Source organism: Hesperophylax consimilis, chromosome 22 (assembly GCF_061612785.1).
Source record: "Hesperophylax consimilis isolate HC1 chromosome 22, BYU_Hcon_1.0, whole genome shotgun sequence".
Lineage (NCBI taxonomy): Eukaryota > Metazoa > Arthropoda > Insecta > Trichoptera > Limnephilidae > Hesperophylax > Hesperophylax consimilis.
This window is the reverse complement of record NC_142857.1, coordinates 27,596,631-27,620,217: the sequence shown is the minus strand read 5'-3', so window position 1 is coordinate 27,620,217 and position 23,587 is coordinate 27,596,631. Positions and strand designations below refer to the sequence as shown.

Sequence of the window (23,587 nt, the reverse complement as noted above, 5' to 3'; positions counted from 1 at the left end):
AATTCGGTAAATATACAGAAAATAGGGAGATAATATAAGACATGCTTAATGTGCACATTTTATTTAAAAAAATTTGTAGTAGGTGGATAATAATGAGAAGTAAGTATTTCAGTTTCAGGAAATGGAAAATGATGCATTTTAATATTCATTTCGAAAATTAAAACGAATTGTTACACGGCGGCCATTGTCATCAAAGTTAATGTTTTGAGATTAGTTTTTTCTTCTCTTATTTAGACCAAAACTTCTCTTATTTAGGCACTTGAAGTGAAATGACACTAAACTGCGCTATATAAATTCCATGTTATTATTATTATTAAAATATGAACCTATAACCCTAAAATAGGTTCTTAGGTAGAGTTTGGGTTTAATTTTTTTTTTATTATTAATATAAAGTTTTTTTAAAGGTGTTTTTCGATGTCTGTCTCACTAGGATATACCTGTATCGAGACAGACGTATTGGATACATAAATTAGTAATAAAAAAATTAAAAAAAAAACAATTTTAAATTATTATGTCAAATTATCCGTTTTTTTTACAACATAGTATACGTAAATGCATAATTTTGCATTTCCGGACTGAAATACTTACTTCTAATTATTATCTACTCGTTCTATTAAAAGTGCTCCTATTTTGTGTTTTGTGTACCTATTTTCTGTATATTTACTGTTATTCCTCGCTAGATTTGATTGCAAAGTACCCAAATTTTTTATGTTTTTTTAAAATATTATCATGAGTTAACCTAACCTAACATAACCTACTTGCGAGCTAAATTACATGAAGATCAATGTTGATTTGAGTTAACAGTTTATTGCACGCCTCGCAAAACTAATAACACTGAATAGATAAACTGATAGAAATGAGTTGGCGTGTCCGTGTGCCCAAAAAAAAAAACATAATTTCTCCTTACTTTTGTTTTGATGAAATTGATCAAACAGATATTTTGGAGCAGACGCTATTTATTTATATCTTTTTAAGAGTCAATAACAGAAGAATATGTATGAATGTAAATATAGTAAACAGCGTAATGGTTTTTTTTAGTTTAGTGATATAACTAATCTTTGTTTGTGTAATTAAATTATAGATTCCCGCAGCCACCTCACGAAAAAAGAGACGAATGGATTACATTTTTGCGACGCAATCGCAGCGAAAAACATTGGTTGCCTAACAAGAACACAAATCTCTGCTCCCATCATTTTCGGGATTGTGATTTTTATAACACAAAATCAGGACGGCGTTTCTTAAAAAAACTAGCGGTTCCCTGTTTCCAAGTAAGTTTTTAAAAACAAATGTTCTGAATGAACTGACGACCTTCGTGGCCAAGCGGTTTAAATCCTCGGCTAAGAATTTAATTAATATTTGTTGTTGTTTCACCTTGAATCAATTTATAAAATAATATGTACATTACCCTCTCAGTAATCCGCTGATCGATTATCTGACAACTAGTATAACACGCTGTTATTTTTACTAGTTGAAAGAACAAATTAATCTCTATTATTTGTATGTCCAATTCGGTGTTCCGCCGTGTACCGAGACTTGAGGGCCAAACTTCGTACACTGACGGATCGGGTTACCTTACTCTCACACATTCAGTTACTATACCAATCACTAAACTTCTTCTTTCGTATGGTGGGGACAGAGTTAATTATTGTTGTTTCAGGACAATTCGGTTAGTTTTTTTGTTTGAATGAGTTTACAAAATATTGTCTTCTCGCCGGCGTAAACATGACACCTTAATTTTAAGGCGATGCACTACGTCGTGTAATATTTTAAATTGAGCCGCTATCAATAACAACCCTTACGTAGAGATGGCGATAAGGTTTAAATTCCCGCTTAACACCATCCGCCTGTTTTGATTTATGCAAGAAAAAAACATGGCCAAAAAGTGCCTTTTATTTTATTTTGTGGATGTTCAGGCATAAATATTTAATTTTTTTTCGATCATTTTATAAATAACTTAATTTGCCACATTATACAATAAAATCATAACCGAAAATGGGTTCGTAAGTAGGAGATTTTGAACTTTAAAGCAGTTTTCATAGGCCTTTACATAATTTTTTTCTGGGCTTATAAAAAGACTTATCTAAAAAATACTCGATTATTTCAAAGGCCAAGATGTATTCTACTCGCAGTATTTAATTAAAGCATCTAAAACAATTCTAGGCGACAAAATTTCAAACCAAAAACACATGATTTTGCATTACTACGTATGGCATCGCCTTAAACCAAACAATGGAAATTTTACGATAGCAGTGTTTGTTTATATTATTATTATTTTTTAACATTAACAAGTGGGTAGGAATCTGGGGATCCGTGAGTCCAGGAGTGCTGGATGTATAAATCCATCCCTCCCACTGCGGTGCAAGGCGATGTTCCGAGAGAATCCTGCTGGAGAGGTCAAAAGGTCTCCTTCAACCAGTTTCTCCCGATCCTGCCTGCCACACAGTTGGTGGTAGACGCATCCGCCGCCAAGACCCGGACAAACCTCACCCCTTGAACTCTGATGAAACCTCACCCGTGCTATGTCACAATAAACGATTCCCGGTTGTAGAAATAATTAACAATTTTAACATATTTTGTGGCAGATTACTGTCAGAGAGTACTATATTATATTTGTGGCACACTTGTAGATACTCTCAGTATCACTCTTATCCATCTCCTTTCCCTCCCCACTCCACTTAACCTTACCAATATACCCGAGTTGGTGTTGCCACAAAGGCAAAAAAAAAAATCTCAATAAAATACAATTCAAATCATTAAATGTGTCTTTTTATTGTCAAAGCTTAACCTAGTGAAAGTGAATTGAAATGATCCGTTTATCATTATTATTATTTATTGAATATATTTGTCGTGTTTAATTTATTTATACTGGGTTTTTACAGACGATCTCACTTACGTGAGAACAATCCAATTATAATATGCTTTATGTATAGTTAGGCACGGGATCTATCTCAAGAATGAGCGCTTTCATTAGCATAAATAATACTTGTATATCCGTAACTCAGGTTTAAATTTAAGGATCGGAATAGTATTTTTATCATATTACATAGGCACACACATAGGTAGGAGTTTATTTATTTATTGCATTTGTTTACAGACTATTGTCCAATAATGACACACTACAAAGCTTATAATACTTACAAAGCGAACTGAAGAATAGCAGCAACGAACCAAGCGAATGGTAGGTATCTAGCTGCAAGTTAGTTACATCTGAATAAAGCAACGACATATTAAAAACATACATCTTTAATCTCTAAATAGTATAAAATAAAGTCGCTATTCGCATCTGTCTGTGCGCTTATTTCTTCTAAACTGCGCAACGGCTTTTGGTAGAGTTTTTACTATCATTTAGAGAATTTCTTCCGGAAGGTTTACATATATGATACATGCATATTATTTTTATGGAAAGTAGAAAAAAGTTGATGTTTTATAATCAGGTCGAAAAATTATATTTTCGGGCACTACATTCCTAACGCTGTCTAAACCTTATGAGATTATTATTATTATTAATTTTAAAAGAAAGACAAACATTCCCGGGTTACGAATAACCTGACAATATTTGAAAATCTCCTACTACCACCACAGTAAGCGGAAAATGTTGCTTGTGTTGTGATGGAGGACTTAGCCAGTCGAGGAATTGAACAGACTACGCCTGGATGGGACCCAAGCGCGATGTCAACTCGGCCACCGATCCATACATCAAAATAATGTACTGTGGAATTGCACATATTAAAAAGGCCTACCGAAAAGTCTCGAATCGTTTATGTCTTCTTAAGGATAAGCCCCAGTAACGCCGGGTACGCGTCACCTAGTCACGATATAGTCATATTACGATTTCTGAGCAATGTGTTGATGGAACACACAATGTATGCTAAATCATAAGTTTTTCTAGTTACACTGTAGTCCAGCCCTAATGAGAATGTACCTGTGGGATTAATCAGCTATTAACTCATACCACTCCTTTGTCGAGTGTGGCTCGACATTATATTTCTTACACCAACTCCTATGTCGAGTCATACTCGACATTATAGTAACGCAATTTCGAAAAATAATTTAAATTATCAAATGTATTTTTTTTTCTTTTAAACACTTTATATCTCATTCTGAATATTCCGAATACGCAAAATACATATATCTCGTCAAGTTTCGCCTTTTAGATAATTTTTAAAATCGTATTATTTTTAACCTTGTAAATGCACTGCGCAGTTATTTGGTTGCGACGCATGTAAGTAGGTAGGTACTTGCCTGTCTACCTGCGTAACAATAGGAAGCGCTGAGGGATTTCTCCCAACACATAACAAAGGATTATTATACCTATTCACTTGTTATCACATAATATTTTGTTCTGTTTGTGTATTTACATTTGTTTTTACTGTTTTTAGTAGCAAATATTTCGTGGCCGAGAAAGCACATGTGTCGTTCGGTCTTGAAAATAATACTCAGTAATTAGGTGAAAATATAGTTTTACATTTCTTTTTGTAAAGAAAGAGTAATAAAAATTACATATTTTAAAAATTTTTGTTTAACTTTTTATTGAGGCCACTTTTTATCCCTTTTTTGTAAATTAATTAAGGAGTTGGTAGTAGGTAATTAAAAAAAAAATTAGGAGTGCAAAGGGTTAATCATGTTATTTTGCTGTCCAATGATATATTCTATTGTTTCGCATTTTTTGATTTGCATTAAATTAAATCATTTTACGCGACTAAAGATCAGTGTAATTATAGATTTGTTGTAAAAATTGTAATGCTTCAAATTTATTTATTGAAATGTTAACTATGTATTTATTTAAAATGTAATCCCCATGGGGGGGAGACCATGGTGGTCTTTTGTCATTTTATTCTCTAAACCCCCCAAATCCTGAACCTGGCTACTACCGTGACCTTATAGGGTTTACGCATAATTGCTAATTATAGTTATTTTGGATTTCACAAGTGCTTTTTTTTATATTTGTTTTATTCTTTTGTATGCTACAGAAATCAGGACACTAAACCAAGCATTAACAATGTTGTAGAATTGTAGAAGAAACAGTGGATATAGAAGTATGTATTCTCAAAAAAACCCTGAACCGATCGATCAATTTACAATTTCTTCATTGAATGACCATGGTTGTGAAATAATTGTTCCGGCTTTTAGCATGTAAGGTGAAGATTGCCCCGATGATGTGATGATAGCCAACCTCCGATAGAAGAGAGCAGCAGAAGAATAAAATGTATAGTATCGTTAAATAAAATTGAAGCAAAGGAGTTGTGTTGTTTATTTCAAGAGTCAAGTTTATTTTTCCTGTTCAAGTTGACGTGAATTTTTGGGTGAATAATGTGAATTTCAGTATTTTTCATGTGATTTTCTGGTATTTTAAAATAAGGTAGTGTATTATTATACATTCTAAATATATATATATATTTATCGGTGGTTATGACAGGTAATCTGGGAAGCTTGAATCAGCAGATGGCGCTAGTGTGGTTGGGGGGTGGTGCCAGCTGACATTCTTTGTTTATTCCTCTCATCCGTACTGCGGTGACTGAAGTTTATTAATAATTGTTATTAAAATGGCTCCATGTTATATTGTGCCCCCTTGTTGTCCTCGGAAATGTCAGGACATATGTAGTTCTCCAAGCGATGGACCAGTTATTTGACTAGCAATATAAATAGATACCAGTACAGAAATGTCATAACCTCACTTTTTAAACATCAAATTTCTTGCCTGTTTTATAGCTAAACCGTGACTCTGTACCTGACCGGTTTCATTGAACTTAAAGAATGACGTTGATGGGTTAACGAAGACAAAAAAAACAATCACTCTTAAAAGAATCGCTTCATTCCTTATCTGTGTCCAGTTAAAGGAAACCTCACCAGAAGGATACAATAAGATTGAAATACCAATGAATACAATGACTCACTGAATGGAAAAACGGAAAAGTACAGAAATTTGATGCGTCAACTACAACAAGAATGTCAACTATATGGGAAAGAACTCAATTTTTATACAAGATTTAATAGCTGTGAGCGCTTTGGGCTTGTATTTAATAAATATATTTGGACCTGCAGTAAACCATCTTGTGTATTATTATCCTGTTAAAAGTATGTGTAGATACATAAGTGAATAGGAAAACAATCTGAAATAGGTTGAGGTTGTAAGCAACTTGCCTTTCTATAATAGACCTTTTCCCAATTACTTTTCATTTCTATTTGTAATTCACTTTTTGATAGATGAAATGCCAAATGGTTGACTTAAAACAGGTCTTTTCTGTCAAAAAATGGCTTTTAAATCATTAAATTATTATTTTTTTAAATGTATTACAGCTATTGTCATGTCACCATCTGCTTCCAGCTTTCTAAACCTGCCAAATGGAACGCAGCCAACTTCAGAGATTCTGAAAAAAACAACGTTCTGCCACTTTTTGCTGGAAATAATCATAAAAATTACAGAACTTTTGTTTCAAAATACCACCGCTTTTGATGAAAAATAACACAAATTTAGCTAAAAAATTAATTTGAATTTCAAATGATGCAAAAATTCTGGATCCCTATTTGTTACTAATTTATTAAACAATGAGTTTTTCTTCCTTGCAGACTGGTGAGGACAAGAGGGAGGACAGACCAACTAAAAACAAGGCTTTGAAGAAATCGCAGAGCAGCAAACAGAAAGCTGCCATCACACTCTCCGATGGTATGAACATTTAACTATGTAATACACAATCACAGGCGGTGCAAGATACAACCCTTGGAGAGTCTTGGATGCCTCTAAGAAATACCTCCACTCCTGCTGTTTCCCTCCAGTTTCTTAGTTCACATCAAACACCCTGTCGGTCTGCAGGTTGATTTGGAGGAGCCTCTGTCACTGCTTTAAGATACAATTACGAGGTCGGTGGTAGACTGCAAACTGCAGCAGTAGACAGAGTCATGTATTAAGTCTGCGGTCTGCCGCTGCGGTTTGCAGTCTGCTGCCTACCTTTGAATCGTACCTTTTTTATTTCTGTTTTTTTCCTCACTTGTGCTGTTGATCAAACATTTTCAAATACCGAAATTATTTCTTGAGTAGATAAACAGTTTTATTTCATTCACTACACTAACTAGTGTGTCAGGGAGTGCAGGACTTATGAATCCATTCCTCCCACTGTGGTGCAATGCGATGGGTCAAGAAAGTCCGGCACGAACCCAGGCACTCCTGTTTTGTCGCCAAACTTATCAAACCACCTGGAGTGGACCTATGGCAGAGATATTGGTTGTCAACTGAATGGTTCTCAAGCCAGCAGAACCCATACCTGTCTCCTAAATTGAAGTCGTTCCAAAGTTTTACCATACATACGTCTCGGTGATATTATTTCTACATCCTTCCTCTGCCAGTTCCATGCCTCACTGCCATACATCAGTGTTGATGAAGCTCAGTTTGTTATTTGTTGTTGTTACAGACGACGCTTCCCAAGCCAAGTCAGAGCCGGGCGGGTCTACCGGCCTTGCTTCGGACTCGGACTCTGACGATGAGCTGCTGAAGCCCAAGGAAGAAGTGGACAGCGACAGGGAGGACTCTGATGAAGGGAAGACCTTCTCCTTCCAGCCACACTACTTGTACAGAAATGCTATTAACCTGGTTGAATCGCCTACGGGCGCTGCTGTGGTTGATTCCTCAAGGTATTATATCCATCTTTTTACTCATCGTCGTCATACCAACAATGCTTGCTGTTGGAAAACAGTTTTATTTGCTACTTAGTCCTTGGTGCTGCTAAACAGACTATGTTATTGATGACTTAAATAACCACCAGGAACATAAAAATAAACGCTCTCCATGTTAGCTGAGTTTTCAGACATTCTATGATTCGATCTAAAGAAATGTGTAGCAATATTGGTACAGTGTTCACATCCCTTCTGACCCCTAGATGGTGCTTTAAGAGCACACCCAAGAGAAATTCGGTTGGATAAAGCCACAGATAGTAACTACCATAGACATATGAATATTAGTAGACCTGCCCTAAGTGATTAAAAGCGTATTATTCCCCACTCCCCATACCGGTTCCATTGGAGCCGGCTGGGCTCGCGTATGGCTTCCCGTGAATCTTGAGAATGTGACGTCATCATTCTTGTTCGAACTAGCTTCGAGCTATGGTCGAGGCATTTTATGAAATAACACGGCAAAATAGTGGCTTGTGATATGAAAACTTCTAAAAATAGATGTGAAAAAGAGAATAAACCCAATTGTCGTATTACATTCCATATGTAAGCATCATTTTAAGCTTATTCACGTCGTATAATATGAATCAGTTGTAGAAACATATACTATCACATCGAGCCAACATTGGTTGAATGTAGCGATTCCCAAGTGTGCGCATCGTTGTTACTGGGAAGTAAATTATGAACACTTATAAAAGTGTCTTAACTAAATATGTAAACAAAATATTCGACTCTGAAAATAGAAGAAATTTTTTTTGCCGAATTTGGACTTCGCAAATTTGTTCATAACGTGGCGAGTAATTTGCGCTCCCATGTAAAAATGTCTATTCATTCAAAAGCAGATTTTACTTTTAAGAACTAAATGGTGATATTATAATGCGAGATGCCTATATACTGTCAGATTGATTTATTGACGAATCAGTCAGCTTTACCCCCTTCGTTCTTCAACAGTTGATTTTACCCCTCACTTTTAATTTCTAGTCTATATATTCATATGTCTGTGGTAACTACACTCTCTCAAGTAGAGAAATATCTTTTTCAATAATTTTTTTCTAAACCCTTCTCTAACAAGTAGTACTATAAATAATCAAGCCACTCTCAAGTATACTCCTTTCTAAGGATTTTACTCTGTTGTCAGCAGAAAGTTGTGCATGTTGCCCAAATACCCAAGTCTTCAGCTGCAGACTGTCCCCGGGCAAATTTGAGAATGGCATCAGTTTGATTTAGATACTAATGAGTATGTTGTTAGCAGCAAGTGTTGCGTGGTGCCTGACTGCCTATCCAAGTCGCGCCGGCTGTTTGACCTGCCGCGGGCCTCGGAGCCGCGCGGCGCGTGGCTGGAGCTGCTGCCCTGGCTGCCCGACGGCACGGGCGTGGCGGAGGTGGTGCTGTGCAGCCGACACTTCTCGCGCGACTACCTCACACCCGCCGGCCTACACGTGGACGCCGTGCCCACCATGAACCTACCCGACCCGCTGTCGGACGCCTGGCCCGCGCAGGAAGGAAAAAGTAACGTATATACATACATACATCACCTAAACCATGGATTTTATCAAACCACTAATATTACACTCTCAGTATGTGCAGATGTACTGTAATATAATGTATACAGAAAAGACAATGCCAGCGCCTGGGTACAGAAAAATAGGAATTTATTATTATTTATTTATTTTTTTGGTAAACTAATGTTTAAGACAAGGTTTTTTTATGCATAGCACAAAGGGTAACAATTTAATTGGAATGTGGCACATTACAAGTCTTACGATGGAATTTAAACAAAATAATAAATGGTAACAATTATTTTACAAGCATTAATTATTCGCCTGAAACACTCATCCACATTGAAAAATCTCCTGATAAAAGATACATGATCATGTCATGATGATGTCCCGTTGGCGTCATGTATCTTTTATCAGGAGATTTTTCAATGTGGATGAGTGTTTCAGGCGAATAATTATTGCTTGTAAAATAATTGTTACCATTTATTATTTTGTTTAAATTCCATCGTAAGACTTGTAATGTGCCACATTCCAATTAAATTGTTATGAAACAAGTCAGTACAGATTATGCTAGCAAGAAAACCAGAGGATCGTCGAGGCGGGCATTCGAAACAAGGATTCACAGTGATAATACAGTGCTTTAACAAGGTTGGCTCGAACCTAATGTTACAAGGAAGTGTTCAAGTTAGTCACTGCCGAGTCTGTACCTAAACTATTGCACAATGAATTATTGTCCTGGGACTAAAACTGTTAAATAATTATTGTTTAAATAAAGAATGATGCTTTTTATTTTAATGACAAATTACTAAATCCTCTGTCTATTTACATTCCAGCTATTTCAAATGATGTGGTCACTACGTCGGCGAAACTGAGGGAATTAGGCGAAACCAGTCCCAGAACCTTGACCACAATAGTCGACGCTTCCACCGTCGGGGCCTATCGCAACGACTTCACCGCAGGCCACTTGGATTCCAAAGGCTTTGGCCAGATGGGAACTAACATGCAACCTCGAATCCTCCTGGAAACCTTACCGGCCCTGAGAAGTAAAGACGGAACTGATCCTACCATAAAGATAGAACCAGAGTTACAAGAGAATCCTTCGCTTTACCCGCCGAGCATCACGCCGGCCCCCAACATCAAAGTCCAATCCTTCTTTGAACACGCCGCCATTGCTGACTACATGCAGCCAAACACATCGACTAGTTCATACCCTGTCGGTCCGAATCTCAACGTTCCCGGTGTAAACAACTTGTCGTTTATAGTTCAACCGATGGAAGCGAAACCGGCAATCCACGGCTCATGGGAGGTGCCGCTTTCGGTTACTAATAACCAGGCAACAACCTCCATGGGTCCGCCGACGAAGAAGTCCAAGCTCGTCGTAATTAAAAAGGTGTCGCAGACGAGCGAGCCGGAAAATTTAAAAAGGGTGAAAGTCAAAAAGAGGAAGGCTTCCAGTGTTGAAGGTGAGTAATTGAAATAATAAGCATAAGCTAAAGCTAAATATTAGAAAATTCACCAAATGTAGCCGGCACTTGCTGTGTTGTACTTCAACCTCCAACGTTTCGCAGAGTATTACATCATCAGGGCAGATGCTTATGGCAGAGGTGTTGGTTATCCAATGAATAGTTCTCGGGACGGCGGTACCCACACCCGTCCCCAAAATCACGGAACTCAGTGTAGTTAATCAATTGTTTTATATAATCAGAGTGGTGATGAATCAGACCGGGATTGTGGTTTGCAAACCAGGCTGCGATCTCCTTCGATGCCTGCGTGTATGGCGTGTGTTTTGTGTGTATGTGTATATAATAGTTGCACTCTACAGTGCAGAGTAGTTAACCGTATTATCATGTTACATAGTGGGTTGTTCATTTGAGGTGATGTTGATTTCAGGTGATGACAGTACAGATATTAATGACGGACTGGAAATTGGAGAAGTGCGGATTGCTGCCCCGGTAATTAAAAAAGCAGCCAAGAGTAAGTTTTTTTTAATCTTTCTTTAAAATTTCTTATAGCTCCATTTAGTTATTTATCTTTATCAAATACGCTTTGAGTAGTTGTTTTGTATATAGCGACCTTTTCTGAATTAATGCATCTTTTACGCCAGTATTCAAAATTTTGAAACATTGGCTTTGGAAGACTCAGAATTATCAAAAATAATATTTTCGGTTGTATGTCTGTGATTGTAATTCTAGTTAAATGAACTTGGCTTTGCTTTGATAAGTGTCATTTTAAAAATTCGAACTGATTGTGTGTAATATTTGAAGAAAATATTTAAATTAATTAATTAGGATTTAATATTGACAAGTAAAGTCAGATTTTGTGATTTTTCATTGGTCTGCACTTTTATCTAACATGCAATTAGCAATCCTACAGTTGAACTCTTTTGTGAAATGACAACGTTATAGAAATTATGCTGTTTGGTGCAGATCCATTAAAATTACGTGCCTAATCCACAATCCAACCACATTTACAGGAAAATCGTCTTAAAATCTCAAGCATACATGGCAGTACAAGGTCATACCTAAATTGAAAAAGATGGTTTGTGCAATCGGCACATATTTGTCATTATTATGGTGATAAAGTTTTATTTCTGCATTGTGTTAATCAGTTATTCAGCTACATGAATATTTAAAAAAAATGTATACCTCATAGATAGCTTCGAAATGGCACATCGATTAAAGTAACAATCGATAAAAATCTTACATTTCTTTCTAATAAAACAGCTACGTCACATAACAAATTACGACAACACTTTTGCCACAAAATGAATGATCTTCGCTGGTTTAGCGATAATATCGTATTTGTATTGTAGGCAACTTGCATTTATATGTAGGCTTTGGAAGCGAGGCATCGGAATTCGACGGGGAGTTGTATTATGAAATTACTCATAGGTGGCATTATTTTTAGATTGTAATGAGGTATAAGAGGATTATATATGGATGCTTCCTTTATTACATATAAACTTATTTGGCTTTCAATGTATATAATATGCTCACTACAGTCAAATGAAATGTTTAACAGCCAATATCTCAGAACTTACTTTTACTTTCACGGGTCTGTGCTAGTTATTAATAATGTATTTATTTTGTAAAAGAGAATAAATGATAAATTGTTTGATTGTTTACAGTAGTGAAAGCGGATGACATGCCCCTGGCGCGCTACATCAGTGCGCCGTGCATCCTGTGCGAGGGCAAGTGCAAGTACAAGATGACAATGAGCCGCCACGACCTCAAGGACAAGATCTTCAAGTGCTTCGGAATTAAGGTACCAAAAAACTAAATGTGTTGCAATTGCAACATGCATTGCAATGATAAAAAATGGTTCACAACCCACGTCCTTTGTTTCTATTATCTAAGATTATTGATTCTTTGGTAATTTTACTGTCAGACCACGATGAATGAATCATAAGTGATTGTTGTTACCTATTTTAAATGTGCGTTTCTTTTATTTCAGCTGATTGCTAATTACAAATTTGAAATGTGCGAGGGATGTCTGTCGCAGCTGAAGAATGCAGAATACTTCCGGACTAAAGTTCACATTGTCAACGAACAAATCATTAAAGACGGTAATAAATAAAACTTATCACTCTCATGAAAGAAGAAATTTGCCTTATTCAAACGAATCTAATCAATAGATTTTCTTGTGATGATCTAAAATAGATACTCAAAGTCGCACGAATACCACAATTGATATGTAAATATATATCATCAGCCAAGTACTTTAATGTTTGCAGATTTTATGGAACAACTTTTTAGATAAAGTGTCCATTTTGTTTACATATCTGTTTTCTTACTCCCATATTTTTCTTGAGTAGCCCAAACTCGCATGCGCATACTCTTCCCAAGCAACTTCACGCACCCCTGGGGGTGTGCGCTTTATTAATTGGGAACACTGGTCTAAATAAAAATTTTTTTTAGGAACTAAATTGATTAAATTATAACAATTTCTTGCAAAGATACAATAACCTGATGTTTTAATCGCTGTTCTGTAAATTGGGAATGCACTGTGGTATCAAGTAATGAAGTACTTTCTGACAAGTAAGTCAGAAGTCTTCTGCAATGCGTAATTTGATAATATTTATTCAATTAGACCTTTATTCCATTATGCTGATATATTTCCTCTTTTCAGACATCATGAACCGTAAGGTGGGAGACCCTCCACTGGAAACCGAGGAACCTGTGAAGCCCGTTATCCAGCTTTCTGAAAAGGAAACACAGACAAACGAGGCCCCCGAAATATACGACCCTAAAGATCTGAGCAACTTCCGAATTCTGTTGGACGAAGAATTGGATCCCAGAAACCTGGTGGACAGTCCCGCCTTCCTGAGAATGAGCTCCGACATATACAGAGACGGCCTCAGTCTCTGCAAAAAGAGAATCCTAATAATGACAGACAAGCAACAACCGCAAAAATTGACTCCCCTCGAAAACGCAACTTTCCCACAAAAGTTCCAACAACCTCTGTACGAAAGTTCAGAATATCAAAAATTCCAGCCTGCTTTTGAAAGCGCGTATAAGAAAGCAGATTTGGCTCCACCACCCCCCCTACCCCCGGCGCCTCCCATGGTTGGAGACATGTACAAGGGCGAAACGCCGGCAGTGGATTATGCATTTAAAAAGTTCCAGCCGTTCTTTGAGCCGGAGAAGAAGGTGACTCCGCCACCCCCTCCGCCGCCACCGCCCAAGCCCAAGAAGGCGCGCGTCAAGCCCGTCCAGGTGGAGAAGCCGCTCATCTACACGGAGGGCCGCCCGCCCACGCGGATGGGCCGGAAGCCCAATCTGACAAAGGTATACGTGTGCAAGATCTGCCACGAGAGGTTCCTGGAGATTCAGCTCTTGAAGACTCACATTGAGGGTCATAAAGGTTGGTTACATTGTCATTTATCTTTCTCCCCCTAAACCTATTATTTGCCCCAGGCATTCCTGTCATTTCTCCATACCTCATAATTGGATAATTTGTGAAATGCTGTTTTTGTGAAAAATTACCCCAATGGTGTTACTTTTCTCTAATAATAATATTTCGATGATTTGCATAGCTCCGTTTTTATCTTTCGCTATATTCTTGACCCATACCTCACCTGTCATGTGCTGTAACCTGGTCCTATTAAATCTCACCTACCTTGGTGTTATATACTTGTCCTATTAAATCTCACCTATCTTGTGTTATATACTTGTCCTATTAAATCTTACCCATCTTGTGTTATATACTTGTCCTATTAAATCTCACCCATCCTGCGTTTACTTGTCCTATTAAATCTCGCCTATCTTGTGTTACATTTTTGTCCCCTATTACACATATCTTGTGTTAAAAATCTTCCCAGTCCCATATCTCAAATACTCGAATTATATTCTTGTCCTACATCTCATCAGCGTTTCCCAAATCTCACCTGTCTTGTTGTCCCGTATCTCATGTGTTGTGTTGTCTGTTGCAGCGGCTGGGGAGCAGAAGTCCAACATCCCGGCCCCCGCCAGCCGGCCCAACCCCAATCTCTACAACCCCGGCCCATCCCGCGAGTTCGGGCACATCGACCATCACAGATAATATTAGATGTAAACCCTATCTTTAGTCATAATAAATCTACTATATGTTGTTGTCTATAATAATGTTGTTTTATTCTTTCATGGAAAGTGAATACTAACCGTCACATATAACTCAACACACACACCATGCTTAAGAGGAACGGCTGAGTGCCCTTTTTCTTACAAAATTTAAAGGTCGAAATACCCAACCAAACTAAATAATATCTAGTGCGGATGCGTGCTACTTAAATAATTTCCCTCAGGCCTATGTCATCTTTGGAGATGCTGTGTCGATGGCCTTTTTGAGTAAGGGAAGAAGAGGAAGTTCTGTTTATAATAATGATTGATTTCAAAAATGATATAAAACCGTTCATTCCGAAACGGCCCCAACTAGCTGCAATGTATTTATTTATTTATTGAACTTCTGTAGGGCTTTTTACAGACATAACACAAGTCGAAATTTGACAGAATGCAGAGATATAATGTATATAAAGTAAATATCTTTAGGTACAATAAATACTTTTCACGTTACTATGACATAGAAAACGCCAATGTCTGGTTAGATGGCTGTCACAATTGTCGCCTGGCTTGACGTCAACGCTGATGAATTCACAAATATAAACCAACATTTCGTTTTGTTGGCAAATGAAAATGGCACTTTTTAAATCGTTATAGAAAATATATTCGTCATGTAAAAAGAAAATACAAATACCTTCATCGTAATTTTTTATAAGGGGGGCCTCATGGGAAAATAAAATAAAAATTTAATTCAAAAGGTATATTTTTAAGAATATAATTTAATAATACTATTTTGAGTCATTACTATCAATATCACTCCGGTGAAAGATCCCCTTCAGCCTCTCAAGAATGCCAGATGACAGGACACGAAGACAAGAGACGAATGGTGAGCGACTGCAGCCGTGACGATGATTAGACTGTCTCGCTGACCTGGACAGCCTAGCTATTGGAGAGTGCATTCTTGTGGTGGGACCTCATGTGCACCTTGAGAGAGGTCTGCTGCACGAAGGCCGCATCGCACAAGGAGCACTTGTGATCCCTGATGTTGTAGTGGATGGCGAGGTGGTATTGAAGGTGCTTCCGGTCCTTGAAGGCTTTGCTGCAGATGTCACAAATGTAATTGCGGAGATCTAAAAACGAGAGTTTAGAAAATGACTCGCCCATAATCATACTTGAAGTCACTAGTTATTAATCTAATCACCGAAGATAAACTATCTATCTTGGAGAAACTTTCAAATTCTTTCTTTTTTTTTTTAAATTTTTTTGAAATTTTCAATTTGCAGATATCAATTTTACCTCCACACAGCATCCAAAAAGATGACCCCTGAGGGATTTTTTTTCCCAGGGTATTGTGTATACAGTTAAAGTACACAAAAAATTAGTTATAGTAATAGAGAGAGAGTTCTTATAAATGGGGATAGATTACACATCTATGGGTTTATCTTTACAGTGGAAAAAGCCATCATCTAAAAAGATATATAAGACAATAGTAACTCACCACTGTGCGAGACTGAATGCTGTCGTAATTCTTTAATGCCAAAGAAAAATGCATCGCATTCAGGACAGGACACATTTTTCTCTTTACGATGCACTTTCCTCACATGTTTTTCCAATAAGCCGGGTGTGCGGCAATTCTGCGAACACTCGGGACAAATGTACTGCTTGACCCACACTCCGTGCTCTTTCAGTAAGTGCTCTTTCCTATTGTGTGCATTAGAAAACCTAACGTGACATTTAGGGCAATAGTACAACATCTTATTCTTATGCGCCGTCATTTCGTGCTGACTTAAACCACCTTTAGTCGCGTAGGACTTGTTCCTGCATCGCAGGCACGGAAAGCTTTTGGCTTGGTGGCTTTGCAAATGCGATTGGTACGTGTTTTTTTTAGCAAAGACCTTCCCGCAAAGGTGGCACAAAAACTGTGGAAAGTGATAATCAAAATGCTGTCGCAATTTCAGTCGGTTCGGAAACTCTTCACTGCAAACCGGGCACTCGGTTGAGTCTGGTTTTAATCTGGGGAGTTTGAATGTGCTTGGTTTTGGGTATTGTTGTTGGTCTATCCATTCTATTCGTTTGCAGCCTTTATTTTTACTCTTAAGGTTATTGTGCAATGGTTCTCCGTCGGTCCATTCTAACCTCTCGCGGTCTTTCAAATCTTGTAAACTCTGTTTCTGATCTTCTTCTTTGTCACTGTTCATTGAATCATCATTCCAGAATGTGTCTAAATTATCATCATCGGAAAGTTTGATCTTGATTTTTTCTCCTTCAGTTCGTGGATTGTCTGTGAACACAAGGAATTAAATGGAATTTCTTGTTATCTAATAAAACTGGTTTTAAAGGAATTTTTGAAAAGCTGGACTGTAAAAACCTCAAACCAGGAGCGAATTAAGCGGCTGATGGACTTAGCGGCGGCGAGGGGTCAAGGCTTCAGGAGACCTCGAGCTTGATAGATTCCCAGTAAAAAAACAGCCACAAAAAATCGAGATACAAGTTTTATAAAATAATTTATATCATAAATGAAGAATAATTTATTTTAATAATATATTAATTAAGCTTTGTGGCTGTGCGAGGAGAGGGCCTGCAATAGACCGCTGAAGACCCAGGGCAGGGAGGTACGGAGGAGCTGCATCCAAGCAGTGGTTCTCCAACCCCAATTATAGGAAAAGGAGAGGAAGATGAGAATATCCTGTGTATGGTGAAATATACCTTCAACAGTTGTCTGTTGCTCCGGGAGATGGGATATAGTGGGTTCTTCCTTAACCTTTTGGAGGAGTGTCCCCGCTGCCTCCACCTGAGCTCGGAATGAGGCGGCATCCCTCAGACGGGACATACAAGTCTCACACAGGCCCCCGCAGCCACTGACGTCCACCAACTGCAGCAAAATACATTCAAACTTTGTTATAACATGCGAAATGGGACAACAAAATCACAAATTTTTGGCATCCGTTTAACTGCTGAATCTCGACCCGTTAAATATTAAGTTGTATTGCAGGTTATGTCAACGACGTGACACAACAATTACTACAAGAAACAACTATTTACAAGTACAAAATAGATTCTTTGTTTGGGTTAATTAAGTCATTTATGCGTATTTAGATGGAAACGAAAATTTCACCCCGTACTAAAAAAATGCAAAATGGCTACAAAGGGATTATTTTATAAGGGAAATTTTGAGCTTTGATTGAATATAAATGGAATCTTATGCATCTTTTAACATCTCTCCCGACATAAATAGTTGTTTCTTGTAGTATAACCTGTGGTGGTTAGGTAAATATTTATCAAAAAGAGTAAAGGTCTGTGCACAGGGCAGTTGGGATTATTTTGCAGTATTTACACACTATTTTCTTCTTCTTGAAAGCAAGATGTCACCTTGATATTGAAGCAGGACAGTAACATTAGTGAAAAGTCCTCGTGCGTGGAGTTCTGTAGGTGATTTTCTCGTGGGTGTAAGTTCCAAAGTTCCCCTGAGCTGCCACAGAACACACAGGCGTCATCTGACGACTCCCGAAGTAACAGCTCTTTAGGTTTGGGATATATCTCTTCCAGTTTCATCTCTTGTTTGTAACTGAATGAAAAAGAACTACATATTTATAGAAAAAGTGCATTTTCAATAAATGAGGTTACAAATTATGTTATCATATATACAAAAGCAGTACCTAGTGTCGTAAATGAATAAATAATGTTTTTCCACGCAGCTCATGTAGAGAGACTTTGTAAATTTTGAACTAATGCATAACATGGCTTTAGAGCACATAAATTACCTGTTGTTAATGCGTATTTTAAATATTCCACCTTTAGAGAACAGACAAAAATTAAACGACTTAACATTTTTATTAAACTAAACTGGAGTGTAGTGAACTCCTACATTTAATAAATCTAATCTTAACATTTTATTTATAATAAAATGTTTATAGGCTTGGTAACAATTACTTCTAGATGACGTCTATCCGATGTTGCTCGACTTTTCTCTATTCTCTATAAATATGATATGCATGCATTATATATATAAACCTTCCGGAAGAAATTCTGTAAGTGATAGTGAAAACTCGGTCAAAATCTGTTGCGTAGTTTAGAAGACTAAGCGCACAAACAGACAGATGCGAATAGTGACTTTATTTTAGTATTAAAAACCACATGGATGTAATTGACAATAATTTGAAATTGCCAAACTATTTCCAACTAGTTTATAAATTATTGTTGACAACAATTTTGTACATTTTCTATTAATATTTTATGGTTGAATTGGAGGATATTGACAGATTATCTATTTTTATGTTACCTACCTAGATTTTGTTAATTGGGTAAATATACAGGAAACAGGAACACGCTTATTACGCACATTTTATTTTAAAAACACTAGCAGTAAGATGTAGTAGTTAGATAATAATGAGAAGTAAGTATTTCAGTTTCCGGAAATAGAAAATAATGCATTTTAATAGTTATTTTGTTATAATTAAAACAGATTATCAATTTGGGGGGCGGGTTTGTGCACCGCCGCCTCGGGAAACATTTATTGGATAACCAACACCTCTGCCATAGGTCACCCCAAGTGGTTCAATGGTGATTTAGCAAGGGTGATCGGGAGAGGCTGGTTTGAGGAGACCCTTTGACCTCTCTAACTGGTTTCTCTTGACCCATCGCCTTGCACCACAGCGGGAGGGATGGATATTCGGGATATTATTTCCCTCAGGGCTTCCTTTGTGGGGTTAATGTAAAAAAAATTGTTCACTTGGCGACCATTGTTATTGTTGTTTTTTTGTTTATTGTTTCTTTAAATTGTATCTTTTTTACGTTAGAATTTTTAACCTCACTAGGACAAGCCTGTGTTGAGGTTAATAATTTAACATTCTTTTTAAATGTACACAAGGAATTTGACGACTTAAATGTGTTCTGTTCTGCTATTAAATAGAAGTGGAACATGATATAAATAATGTCTTTGCCCAAATGAAGATTTAGTGTGAATTGCCATAAACTTCAGACCAGAGCCAATTCCTGTAGTACAAATTTGCTACATTCTTTTCGCAAAACTAATATTGTTAAAAAATCTGCAAAGCGTTTGTGTGATAAATTGTTGTTTTAAATTCATGATATTACATTCCTTATAAAGTGACTGAGTAGGATATCTGAATTTTTTCTTGTATTGAGAATCAGTTTTTGGGCAATATTAAGTGGTTCTAATACAGTCTTCAGGCAGGAACACCCCAGCACACTATATTTTACGAAAGTAGACACTGAATTATAGCAAAATAAACTGTTCATATTTTGTCCTTGTCTAGTACATGTCTGAGATCTTTAAAAATATAGATAGATAAGTCTTCTAATATTATTTACCAACATTTCAACATAAACATTCCATCTTAAAAATTTATCTATTTTTACCTCTAGGTATTTGATGTTGTCTAGATTTTCTAAAGGATTGCAGTTATACGTTTGCATACAATTGTGAATAATCAAGCTATGAAAGGAAGATGGCTGACTTTTATAAGAAATGCTAAAAGTGATATATTTAGTTTTTTGTGTATTTAAAGATAGAATATTATTACTCAGATAACTATTAACTACTCATAAGATGTGAACTAACCCATTGCTGTATTATTGCCTAAAGATAATAATTTCTTAAGAAGCAGCTCCTGGGAAACCGTATCAAAGGCCTTTGATAAGTCCAAAAATACCGCTATAGCTTTTTTGCCATAGTCCAGCGCGTTTAAAACTTTGTTCAATACCTTTAATACAGCATCATTCGTACATCTATTCTCTCTGAAACCGAATTGGTTGTCAGAGAGTATTTTTCTAAGAATGATACTAATCTTGACTTAGCCAATCTTTATATTATTTTTGAGAGAGTATTGAGCAAAGATATGGGTGGAATTATTAACATTTTGATGATCTCCACCTTTGAAAAGAGGTATAATCTTGGCATTTTTACAATGAGAAGGAAATATGCCAATCTTAAAACTAAGATTAACAATATGAGTTATAGGACCAGCCAACTCATAAATGTACTGTTTATACACCATGATACGACCTCGATACCACAAGAAAGACATTTTTAATTCATTTATAACTTTAGTAACTTCATAAAAGCTAGTCGTTACAGATTCAACTATCTCCTGTAACTTGAGTACCAGGTATAAAATTCTTGACAAGACACATTTCACTGGTTTTATTTGCACTGCACAAGATTTTTTGCGAATCTAGGACCAATATTGATATCAAATTTTTAAGGTTGGTTTATTTTCTTCTCTTATTTTAACCAAAATATGAACCTGTGACCCTAAAATAGGTTGTTAGTCAAATTATACGTTTTTTTACGAAATAGCTACTAAAATGCATTATTTTACATTTCGGGAAACTGAAATACTTACTTCTCATTGTTATTTAACTGAAAAAGTGTTGTTTTTCTATTAAAAGTGCGTATTAACCGTGTCCCCATTCTATGTATATTTACCGAAATATATACTGCATTGCATGTAAAAACCCTTTGGGCGTTTAAAATAAAATAAATTAGATAATTCATCACCCAGATTATGGTTCAATCCTTCAAATATAATAAGCAAAAGTCCTGTTTTACAGCCAAACATAATTGTAATCATAATTGAAGTTCATAATATTGAAATCTGTCTTACTTTTCAATAAGAAGTAATTTATTCATTTTATACAAGTACGAATAAATGGAAGACATCTTCAGATGTATTTTTTCTAACGCCCGACAATTGCTTTATCAAAACAATTTCGACAACAAATCCAAACTTTTTTTCTGAGCCATAGATGTATCCATGATATACCATTCACAGCTGTCAAAATAAAATTATAAAAATTCCATAGAAATAATATAATCGTGCAAGTTAGTGATGTCAGTAAAAAGTCGAAACATTTTGCTAATCGAAATATTTGTTTCGAAAACGTCACTTTATACTTTAAGTTACACAAAAATGCGATAAGGCCCCCTTGTGGGCTCTGGAGACTTTCAGGGGGGGCAGTAGAAGGCTCAATGAAAATTTGGAGGCGTTAAGGAAATGTAGAGGCGATTCAGTGCTATAGTAACGTTGCTAACTAACAAGAGAAATCGGTTGAAAGTTACTGAACGTGGCGACTTTCAGCTGTTTTTAAGAGAATTCGAGCCTGATAATAATAAACTCGTCGAAATGCATCATCACTGAACTATATAACTCAATAAAGTGGTTTAAAACAATTTTTTTTTCATTTATTTAATGTCAAGCCCCAAAGTGTTTGCTTTCTTCGATAATAAAATATGACAGTTTTTTTTATACTTTTATTTAACTAGAAGCCTATTGAAGTTCATTAAAAAACTGTTATTAGTTGTGCATTTGAGTAGCGTTGAGCCAAAATTTCGGCTCATCAGTTGATAAGTAGGATTGGGAAAGATTGAAAAAATATGAAAGATTTAATTAAAACATTTTTTATATTTGCTTCGCAATTAGTATCAGAAGCATGATAAAGTAACAAAATTATTATTTTCTCAAAACTTACCTCTTTAGAATTGTGACAATTTTCTTGAGGGGGTGCGACATGATGATAAAGAGTAGTTCTAAATACTACTTTGTGAGAGCAAAAGGGCAGGAACAACAAAAAGCCAACGTATTTAATAAAATATCAATATTTATTCTGATAATACATAGTTGAGGGTTAATTCTTAATTTAGTGTTAAGCTTAAATTAAGTCATTAATTCTTAAAATTAAAGTCACTGTGCTTAGTTCTACGAACAGTTCTTACATCCATTCTAGGTCTATTTTTAAAATCTCCAAATATTTATTGCATTCAGCTCTAAACAAGAAAGCGTCCGATTTTATTGCCCGACCGGGGTGTAATAATTGCAAGGATGCTTTTGACCAAGGCAACGCTAATATTTACCCATAATAAAAATTGCAAATTTCAACTGTAAGAATATTTCTATTGTTATGTCATGTCCTTTTAAAATGTTAATTTTATTTAGTTTTACGCGCCAGGCAAAGTGTGGGAGAAAATGGTTTATATAATTCTTTGTATTTTTTAGTTTAAAAGAGCAGATATGGGGCCGTTCAAGTATTACGTAAGCAGATTTATTACAATTATTTACCCCCTCTTCCCCCTTGTCACCAAAAGTAAGCAAAGCTCTTACCCCCCCTCTCCCATGCTTACGTAAAAATTGGTACCTAAATGCATTTTTCTGTTAATGTATTCTATTTTTTTATTGATTCATAAGCAGCGCTTATAAAATAGACTTAGAATAGAGGACTTTAATGCACATAGTATTCATTTAAACAAACTTTATTGACACAGTGGGAATCCCCGAATATGTATTCGGTTTTCAAACATAGACAATGTGTGGGTTGCCAATGTGTAAAAAAAAATAACTACTGCTGAGCAGTGCTGACGTAATCACTATCTCGACCCCCCCATGTCATCAAAAATAAGCAAAGACCCCCCTGCCCCCCTATAGTGCTTACATAATACTTGAACGGCCCCTATCCAGTATTTAGAATAGTCTGTGACAGTAGTCTGTCAGAAGTGGTACGAAGTGGAATGCCACCACTCATTCAGGGAACATAGACCCTTAATCTGAGAGTAGTCGGTGAAAAGTGGTAGGTAGTGTAATACACACCTACTGATTAAGGAAAGCTAGACCCTTAATCTGAGTTTGTGATCTTGGAATATCACACAAGAGTATAGTAGAGCTAATAGGTATAGAAGTACCTACAGACTAAGGGAGGTTAGACCCTTAGTTTGATCTCAGTGGTTTTGGAGATCACAGTACATTTCAGCTACGGCTGATAGTACCCTTCGTATTTATATTTTATTAAAATAAATTGATGTGAAGAAAAATCGAAGAAAGTGTTTTCCTGCCTACCATTGGGTGTTTTCGTACCACAATAGTAGAAATAACGTTG

The 23,587-nt window shown here is 36.4% G+C and overlaps 2 protein-coding genes across 21 annotated transcripts in view; one reads left to right on the top strand and one right to left on the bottom strand.

Annotated features, from left to right (window-relative positions):
- The window catches only part of LOC149413403 (uncharacterized), an 86,962-nt gene extending 72,211 nt beyond the window's left edge, over positions 1-14,751 (top strand). For 17 of the 19 annotated variants that reach the window (XM_089645245.1, XM_089645242.1, XM_089645240.1 and 14 more), the window contains 9 exons: positions 6,568-6,664; positions 7,407-7,626; positions 8,912-9,171; positions 9,995-10,624; positions 11,052-11,135; positions 12,289-12,425; positions 12,615-12,726; positions 13,290-14,024; positions 14,593-14,751. In XM_089645245.1, coding sequence (XP_089501371.1) covers positions 6,568-6,664; positions 7,407-7,626; positions 8,912-9,171; positions 9,995-10,624; positions 11,052-11,135; positions 12,289-12,425; positions 12,615-12,726; positions 13,290-14,024; positions 14,593-14,702 — 2,385 coding nt within the window. In that variant the 3' untranslated portion in view covers positions 14,703-14,751. Of the gene's footprint in view, positions 1-1,081; positions 1,269-6,567; positions 6,665-7,406; positions 7,627-8,911; positions 9,172-9,994; positions 10,625-11,051; positions 11,136-12,288; positions 12,426-12,614; positions 12,727-13,289; positions 14,025-14,592 lie in introns of all 19 variants that reach the window. The other 2 variants (XM_089645256.1, XM_089645241.1) reach the window with 2 other exon arrangements.
- A 750-nt stretch (positions 14,752-15,501) lies between these two features.
- On the bottom strand, positions 15,502-21,484 carry LOC149413402 (uncharacterized). Of its 2 annotated transcripts, none has more exons than XM_089645059.1 (5): positions 21,325-21,484; positions 18,068-18,278; positions 17,405-17,570; positions 16,197-16,979; positions 15,502-15,828 (listed from the first exon to the last, which is right to left on the bottom strand). In XM_089645059.1, the coding sequence occupies exons 1-5, from the start codon at positions 21,378-21,380 to the stop codon at positions 15,638-15,640; spliced, it is 1,407 nt and encodes a 468-aa protein (XP_089501185.1). In that variant the 5' UTR covers positions 21,381-21,484; the 3' UTR covers positions 15,502-15,637. The 2 variants fall into 2 exon arrangements, with proteins under 2 accessions (XP_089501185.1, XP_089501186.1); XM_089645060.1 differs by having other exon boundaries at positions 18,068-18,263.
- Positions 21,485-23,587: the final 2,103 nt, after the last annotated feature.